We start from the raw sequence: 9,183 nt of genomic DNA on the forward strand, positions 1-9,183 counted from the left end.
AGCCAGGACCCACAACCTCTCGAAACCAACGTAGAACAAGTTACACCTCTCAGTCATATAAGGAGCAAAGATTGCCATAACTCTTACCCATGAACCATTTCCAAGACGAGAGCTTCACCCGACCCAGTAGAAGCTTGACACATGAAGTCCCTCCCGAAAAAATGATATCATTTCAAGAGTTTCAAACCACCTACACAATACCAAGCCAAATCAATAAAAGTCTTAAAACATCTTTCTTACTATTTTTTTGTTGTCATTTTGCTCTTGATTTATCAAAAAAAACATCATTTACTAAACGGATAGGTGATTTGTTCTTGTTGGCGATTGAAGTACCCTTGTACTTTTTTTTAATCAAGTAGCCTAGTGGCTAGAATTCACCTTTATTAAGGTGAATAACTGGGGTGTCCGGGGTTCGAACCCCGGCCCCTGCATATAACAATGCATGTCCCTGTCAAGTGAGCTATGTTCACAGAGACACCCTTGTACTTGTTTAATACTGTTTTGCTTATGAAAAATATATGAACCTAAAATTTAAAATAAAAATATACGGAAAGAACTTCTTAATGGAACCCTATAAAAATGGTGTTTACAACAATTAAGTGGAAAATGAATAAACAATCAATTAGTCTTTAAACTATCGACCTCTCTCTAATTTAGGCCTTAAACTATATAAATATACTAAATAGTTCCTAAAATACATAAAATTCATCAATTTAATATCTTAACAATCTTTCAATTTAGTCCCTCGTATATTAATAGTATGAAATAATGGTGTGTTTGTTTCAACTTTAAAAAGATATTATGCGTTAAAAAAATCTTGATTCCGTTTGGTTCGAGAGTTTTGGAGGGGAGGGGAGGGGAGAAAATATTTTAAATTTGATGTGTTTGGTTCAATTGTAGAAAGGGAGGGGAGGGGAGGGGAGGGGAGCAAATCTCTTTAAAATTTTATTACATTGCCATGATTATCCTTAAATTAATTTAAAATCTCAATATTAACCTTATAGTAACTTTTATTATTATTAGATTATATTATCTTTGTAACAACATTATTAAAAAAATAATATTATCCTTGTAACAACTTTCATTATTATTATTATTAGATATATATCCTTATAACAACATTTTTTGAAAGATTGTAACAACTTTTATTATTGTTTTTTTTAAGGAAACTTTTATTATTATGTTATCTATCACTCTTATTTGTTACATGTAAAAACCACTCTTCCAACCTTGGTACTACTTTATTGCCGCCAACCGCTGCTTCAGACCTCCTCCAACGTGAACTGTGAGTAATCCATTATCTCATCGTTTACATCATGTTGTTATCGATTACATCGTTATTGTTTCGTCCGTCTATGAAATCATAAAAACAAACATTTTCGTATATTTAATTATGTTTAAGGATAAAACAGTCAATTAATTTTAAAATCTCTCCCCTCCCCTTGTGAACCAAACAAATTTTTTATTAAAATATCTCCCCTCCCTTCCCCTTCCCTCCCCTCCATTAAACCCCCCCCCCCCCCCCCCCCCCGTTGAACCAAACAGACCCTAAAGTTATTTTTTGTTTGTTTACTGCACATACAAATCACTTTTTTTTCTTCAAAAAAAAATGCTTTTAACTTGTTTATGTGTTACCTCCTTGTATTTGATTTTTTTTTTTTTTTAGGAAAAGGTAGTCGTAATAGCTTTTCATTTTAGAGTCAAAAATGATTTTTTTTTTTAAATCCTAAACAAACACTAAAAAAAAATGACAAAAATGATTTTTTTATTTTATTTAAAAAAAATAGTTTTTTTTTTAAAAAAAAAAACTTAAACAAATGCACTCTTCAAAGTTGATAAATTTTGTTTAGTTTAAAGAACGAGTGATAGTTCATAGATTATATTGATGGTTTTTTCTGCAGAAAATCAAAGTCAAAAGTATGTAAAGGAATTTAGTTTATATTTTTTTTACTACCACCTTTTACGTTTGTCATTGAAGAAACCAATGTAAAAATATTTACTTGATTTACAATTTTTTTTTTTTTGAGGTCACGTTTCTTTTTATGTCTTATATATATACGTGCAAAATTTAAATGTAAATGAATTCAAACACTATTGGAAAATAATTCTAAGAAGGATAATAAGATAAAAATATTGGTTGGCATATATTGAAGTAATAGTTAGAGCACGAGGTATACCGATAGATTAAAATAAGAAAAAAGATCTATGTACACATCATGTAAAGGTGTACACTTTAAAACAAAGAGAAAAAATGAAAAAAAAATAAGAATGCTGCGATAGATGTAATAAAGAAAAGACAAAGAGATTGAAATGTTGAATGAATGTATAAAATTTTGAGGTGTTTATATATATCATTGTTGTTTCTTTCAAAAATAAATAAATATCATTGTTGTTAAAATAATGACCACGGGGTATGTGACAGCCTAGGCAATGTTAACGGTACAATAATCGAGATACACCTCCACTTAGTTCCTATATATACATACAATCCTTCTTTCATTTCATTTATAGATACAAATAGTCCCAAAAGACTAAATCTCTGAGCAAAAGCTAGCTTAGCAACAATGAGTTTGCTGAAAGCAGTTTTTGTTTGGTGCATATGGTTAGGGTTATTTGAGTTATCATTAGCAAAAGTGAGACACTACAAGTTTGATGTTGAATACATATACAAAAAGCCAGATTGTGTGGAGCATGTTGTGATGGGAATCAATGGCCAGTTTCCAGGCCCAACTATTAAAGCTGAAGTTAATGACACCCTTGTCATTGACCTCACCAACAAGCTCCATACAGAAGGAACTGTTATTCACTGGCATGGAATCAGACAGGTAAATTCTTAGTTCTAGTGGTTTTGATCATGAACCAAAGTACCAGTCTAGTTATAATTAAATATTACATTAATTCTTTGTTGTTAATTACTGTAAAAATGTTTGCAGTTTGGAACTCCTTGGGCTGATGGAACTGCTGCAATCTCTCAGTGTGCTATAAATCCAGGAGAAACTTTTCAATACAGATTCAAAGTTGACAGGGTAATTAATTAATTAATTAATTAAATTTTAGTTCTCTGTTCTATGACCTCTTTTTCTGTTTCCACTGCTACATGTTGATTAATTTGATCACATTTTTGACCCCAAGTGGCATATATGTCCATGCCAGCAATGGTTTTTCTTTTGTTTTTTTGATTACATATTTTATTTTATTTTATAATACTATATAATATAATTAGAGCTAGGTACATATATATATAATATTAACTGGTTGGTGTTAAATATGGTGCAGCCTGGTACATATTTCTATCATGGACATTTTGGTATGCAAAGAGCAGCAGGGCTGTATGGTTCTCTAATAGTGGATTTACCAAAGGAACAAAGAGAGCCATTTCATTATGATGGTGAGTTTAATCTGCTCCTTAGTGATCTGTGGCACACAAGCTCACATGAACAAGAGGTTGGCCTCTCTTCAGCCCCAATGAGATGGATTGGTGAACCACAGGTATACTTTCAACTTTTCATATATACAAAAATATCATGATCATTCAATTTTTATTTATTTTATTTTATCAAATATTAAAAACAGCTATGTGTACAATAAAAGTTTTTACGTAAAAAAATAATAAAAATTTAAAATAATAATAAAAATATAATATAATTTAACTCGTATACATTGTCCTTGTAAAGAAACTTTTACACTTTCAATCAATAACAATCGTTAGATCTTTAAAAATGTTTGACATTTCTCATTCTTGCATAAGTTATGCTTGAATGTGTTTTTTCTTGTACTCTTAACTAGTTTTAAAGTTGTCATGATCGGTTGAATGTGTAAAACTTCTTAAACTAACATTGAACAAAAATTGAACTCTTAAAATAACTTACTCGTTATACATCTTTAATTTCTTCATTGTAAAATGTTACTTATAAAAAATAAAATTATTTGATATCTAGAACATTTTAAAGCATAATAACTTTTGGCTTATGAATATGATTACGCTAAAGAATTTCATAACTAATTAACATAAGACTTCTTCTCACTATACTTTTCATCATCACCAATGATACTCTTTATTTGTGACATCCACCATATGAGCATTAGTGCTTTCCTTTTTCATATGAATATGATGTCTTTGATCTGTAAACCAGACAATAAAATTCTTGAAAGAAAACAACTCACACTCATGTGGCATAGAAATAAAAATTGAAAATTGGGAAAGAATAAAGAGTCATCTTCCCATTCACCTAATACCTAATAATTCCTAAGAGCATGCACAATGGTAGTTTCCTAACAAGGACTCCTTAAATGGACCCCACATGACACATCACTTATTTATGATTTTTTAATAAAAGTACCTATTAAGGACTCAATGACTCCAATGACAATACACTAACAAGGACTCCAATGAAAAGTACTTAAATATGTCCCACTATCTTTATATATTAAACAAAAATAATTTATCTATTACCCATTTTTACAAGTGGGACCAAGTAGTACACATTTTATTACTTCTTTATGCAAGTGGGACCAAGTAGTACACATTTTATTACTTTTTTAAACGTGGGACCCGTTAGTTACCCAGGAGAGAGAGGGTCCTTATATAGTTGTCCGTTCTTTAACGGGGACTCAATTTTTCTTCCTCCAATGGAGGGTCCTTAATAGGGAGTGGTCCTTGTTAAGTAAGGACTCCCATTGGAGATGCTCTAACAGTGGCATAGAAAACCTTGCAACTAGGTGGCCCATTTCATCAAATCATCGTTGGAATTTTTCTATAATGGTGAACTCTCGCAGTTGCCACCCCCACTTGTCAATTTTTTTTTTCAACAACACATCTTTCAAGACAATAGAAATATGAACTGGTATTCTTAAAAAAAAAATATGAACTGGTACAAATTTTTCTACTTTTTTTTTTGGACAAATTTTTCTACTTGTATTATACTTATTTTATCTTTTTTTTATAAAAAAATTGTAAGTTAATATGAACTGGTACAAATTTTTTCTTCTTATTTTATCCTTTAAATTTTAATCAAGACAAAAAATTTCAAAAATAAAATAAAGGAAAGCATCGTATTACAGTATAAATATTTAAAATTATAATTTAATCATGGACAGTACCAAGAAAGATAATGGAATAGTATTATTTTTCATTCTTTTGGTAAATGTACAATTGGCCACGCGGTGTTAGCTTTATTTTGACGCAAAAAGAGAAAGACAATCAGAAGAAACGAACAAAAGAAACAGTGTATTTTTCTTAAAATAATTGCATGCGTAACCTTTTATGAATGATAATATAGTATTTGTTTATTTGTTTTTTAGAGCTTGCTCATCAATGGACGAGGACAGTTCAATTGTTCCCTAGCAGCTAAATATGGGAGCACCAACCTACAACAATGCAATTTGAAAGGTGGTGAAGAATGTGCACCCCAGATTCTTCATGTGGAGCCAAAAAAGACCTACAGAATAAGGATTGCTAGTACTACGTCCTTGGCTTCTCTCAACTTGGCCATTTCAGTGAGTTTTCTCCTAGCTATGACCCACTACATATATGATATATGTTTGCATTATTTCAATATATATATCGTTGTATTTCTTTCTTATTAATTTATATTATTCTGTCATATTCCAATTAGTTTGTGTGTGTCTATTTTGCATATCATTATTAGGGTTATATCATTATTGCTTCCACATCCAAATATATGCTCATCTCAATTATCACCATTTAGGTAGCTGTCTCATAATTAAGATAGTAGTACTTCATTTCCTTGTTCCCACCAAATAAAAAAGGAATCAATTGTCGACATAATAAGGAAGGTTTACTTTTAAGAGGAAATTCCGGAGATTAATAGTCTAATTCATGGAAAACGAATGAAATAATTTAGGAACAGTAGGTGTGTGTTTAAAGCAGCGTAAGAAAAACTTCACTAATAGGTCAAAGAAGTTGGAAAAAATATCTTTGAAAAAATGTTTTAGATATGGAAATCTACGACTTCGTGTGTCCAGCTCAAGTAGCCGTTTAATGTGCAGAATCGTAGGAATTAAAAATTAAGGTTTTGCGTGTCTTAAAACACATGTTAAATTTTACTTCAATACTTTGTAAGAAAAAAACTTTAACTTCAATAGGAACTCCATTTATTCTTTTTTAAATATCATAGTTTTTTTTTTGGTGGCCAGGGTTCGAACCCGAACCTTGTATATATTATGCATTGTCATTACCAACTGAGCTTAACTCACGAGGACTAAATATTGTAGTTTGACTATTTTACATTATTCGTATCTTATTTTAATGATATTATTTTATAAAGCCAAATGTTAGTATAGGAGATGTTCAATTAGTTGTTATATTGGAGGGGGATTCTGATTGATGTACAAATGTTATAAACACTCAGAATTGTCGCATCAATTGTTTTGGTTAAAAATCATTAATTAATATGGCAATTCTGATTGTTTTGATTGGTTGTATTTAAAAAAACAAACATATACATTCAAATAAATGAAGCGGTACCAACAAAAAATAATTCTATAAAGCTGAAAAAACACTAGTCAATTAACCTTTAAATGTTATAATGATGAACGGAGATTTGAATCACATGAGTGGGGATTAGTGAGTTGTCAAACGTGCGACAAAAAATAGTAGATCCAAACCACTTGAAAAAGACGAAGGACCACGTTATGGAGTCCTCGTATAAAATAAGGAAAAGAAAACAACGTTAACTGAGATGCATAGTGATTGGTCGGAGTTGGCATGTGAAACACTGGTTTCTTGATAACTAGGTGCCAAATTTATGTCTATAGAGGGAATCACATCTTGCAGGAATGAAATCTCCCCATTTTATCATACATGCATGCACTTTCATTCAAATCAACAACTGTATTACATAAGTGTACAAAATTCAAATTCGAATTAAATATTGTTTCATTGGTTGGACTCAATTGATTCATGAACTTCACGTTAAATTATTTAGGAAAAGTTGAATTTAAATCTTGGTTGGTTGTTAGATTTTACTTACAATCTGACTATCCAATTATGGGGACCAAATTGGATTGGGTGTGCTCAAAGCACCATGGTTTGTTAGATCAACATGAGACAATATGTTTTTCAACTTTACCAAATAACATTTTTAATAAAACTTAAAATAGTGATTGTTTGATCTTGATCTAACGACCAAGATATTCTAAATCTAAATGCATGATGCTTTGGGAGTAGTCACTGATTTTGATAAATTTTCACATAAAACCTACTACTGATTATTGCATTTCTCCATATCATTCCTTGAATTGCACCATAGATTGATTCATTATTTCATGAAATAACATTGCCCCATAATTTCTGTTTGTTTCAGAATCACAAACTTATTGTGGTGGAAGCAGATGGAAACTACGTGCACCCATTCGCAGTTGATGACATCGACATCTACTCAGGTGAAACCTACTCAGTACTCCTTACAACAGACCAAGACCCTAAAAAAAACTACTGGCTTTCAATTGGTGTTAGAGGCAGAAAACCAGGCACACCACAAGCCCTAACAATCCTTAACTACAAAACAATCTCTGCCTCAGTTTTTCCAACATTACCACCACCAGTCACACCCTTATGGAACGATACCGAACACAGCAAAGCATTCACAAAACAAATCATTTCCAAAATGGGAACTCCACAGCCACCGAAATCCTCACACCGCACGATTCTCCTCCTCAATACACAAAACAAAATCGGTAGTTTCACTAAATGGGCTATTAACAATGTTTCATTAACATTGCCAACCACACCTTACTTAGGATCAATCAAATTTAAGCTAAACAATACATTTGATAGAAATCCACCACCAGAGAGATTTCCAATGGATTATGACATATTTAAAAATCCAGTTAATCCAAATACAACTACCGGTAACGGTGTTTACACGTTTCAGTTGAATGAGGTTGTTGATGTGATACTACAAAATGCAAACCAGTTAAATGGGAATGGTAGTGAAATTCATCCATGGCATTTGCATGGACATGATTTTTGGGTTTTGGGATATGGTGAAGGGAGATTTAGACCAGGTGTTGATGAGAAAAGTTTCAATTTGACACGTGCACCTTTGAGGAACACTGCAGTTATATTTCCATATGGTTGGACTGCATTAAGGTTTAAGGCAGATAACCCTGGTGTTTGGGCATTCCATTGTCACATTGAACCACATTTGCATATGGGAATGGGTGTTATTTTTGCTGAGGCTGTTCATAAAGTTAGGAACATACCTAAAGAAGCTCTTAAGTGTGGTGCTACAGCCTAGATATTCCTAAATGACATCCAAAATTGAGACTAGTTAATTATTCATGCCAACCATTAATCTTCCATTAGTGTTTTTTTTGTCTTTCTTATCTTTCTAAGGTATCATCACTTCATGGAATGTTTTGTTGTGTTAATATTATGCTATGCATGTTTCTCATGTATAATTAGGTCATTTATCCAACTCCATGTAGGGGGTTTTATTTTTGTTGCAAATTTGTGTAACTTCATATTAATTTGTGAGAAATATCTGTAGTGAAGCATTAATCAACGAATAAAGGTGATAAATTTGCATGGATGTTAATGGCTCTCTTTTATTGCATTTGTTGTTTAATAATAATTAAAGGAAGAACTATGTAAATGTTTGGTTATGCAATTTGATTTTGAATGATTAGATCAAGTTTTTAATAATAATTAAATGAAGAACTATGTAAATGTTTGGTTATGCAATTTGATTTTGAATGATTAGATCAAGTTTTTTTTTTTTTTTTTGACAAATAGCTCAAGTAAAGTTAATTGTGACAAATACGGAGTAGAATGTAAATTTTTATATTCATCAATTTCTTGATATAAAAAGGGTTGAACAATAAATTTTAGGCTAAAAATCAATTGCAGAGCCAAAACATATAAGTTATAGATTGAAGTTAAAACGAATTGGGGTGACAAAATCAAATTTTTATGTTTTTTTGGGTAAAACAAACAAACACATTACAATTTGATCTTACACAATGTATTGAGTCATTCGTCATCTGCACTTTTTTTTAATGTCAAAAATATATATTAAAACAAAAAACGGCTGAACACCGGAAGGAAACAAGGAATCAGCTAGAAGATGAAACAACCAACCCTCCAAAACAAAAATAAAGGAAATAGGGGCCAAGAAAGACCCTCCAAGCTCCAAAGAGACCCACTCCCACCTAGCACCC

General features: G+C 31.4%; 1 protein-coding gene across 1 annotated transcript; it reads left to right on the forward strand.

Moving 5' to 3' along the window:
* Positions 1–2,507: 2,507 nt before the first annotated feature.
* On the forward strand, positions 2,508–8,555 carry LOC146940429 (L-ascorbate oxidase-like). The gene is made up of 5 exons (XM_085754130.1): positions 2,508–2,825; positions 2,934–3,026; positions 3,277–3,489; positions 5,302–5,496; positions 7,326–8,555. Exons 1-5 carry the CDS (start codon positions 2,565–2,567, stop codon positions 8,259–8,261), a joined length of 1,698 nt encoding a protein of 565 aa, XP_085610256.1. The 5' UTR covers positions 2,508–2,564; the 3' UTR covers positions 8,262–8,555.
* The last annotated feature ends 628 nt before the right edge of the window (positions 8,556–9,183 follow it).

The sequence above is a fragment of the Medicago sativa genome, chromosome 3 (assembly GCF_051527215.1).
Source record: "Medicago sativa cultivar Bolivia chromosome 3, Bolivia_mono, whole genome shotgun sequence".
NCBI lineage: Eukaryota > Viridiplantae > Streptophyta > Magnoliopsida > Fabales > Fabaceae > Medicago > Medicago sativa.

Excerpts from the sequence above, each read along its gene's own strand:
- LOC146940429 (XM_085754130.1), top strand. The coding sequence starts at position 2,565 with ATGAGTTTGCTGAAAGCAGTTTTTGTTTGGTGCATATGGTTAGGGTTA. Across the intron at positions 2,826-2,933 it reads ACTGGCATGGAATCAGACAG|TTTGGAACTCCTTGGGCTGA; the intron begins GTAAATTCTTAG and ends AAATGTTTGCAG. Across the intron at positions 3,490-5,301 it reads GATGGATTGGTGAACCACAG|AGCTTGCTCATCAATGGACG; the intron begins GTATACTTTCAA and ends TTTGTTTTTTAG.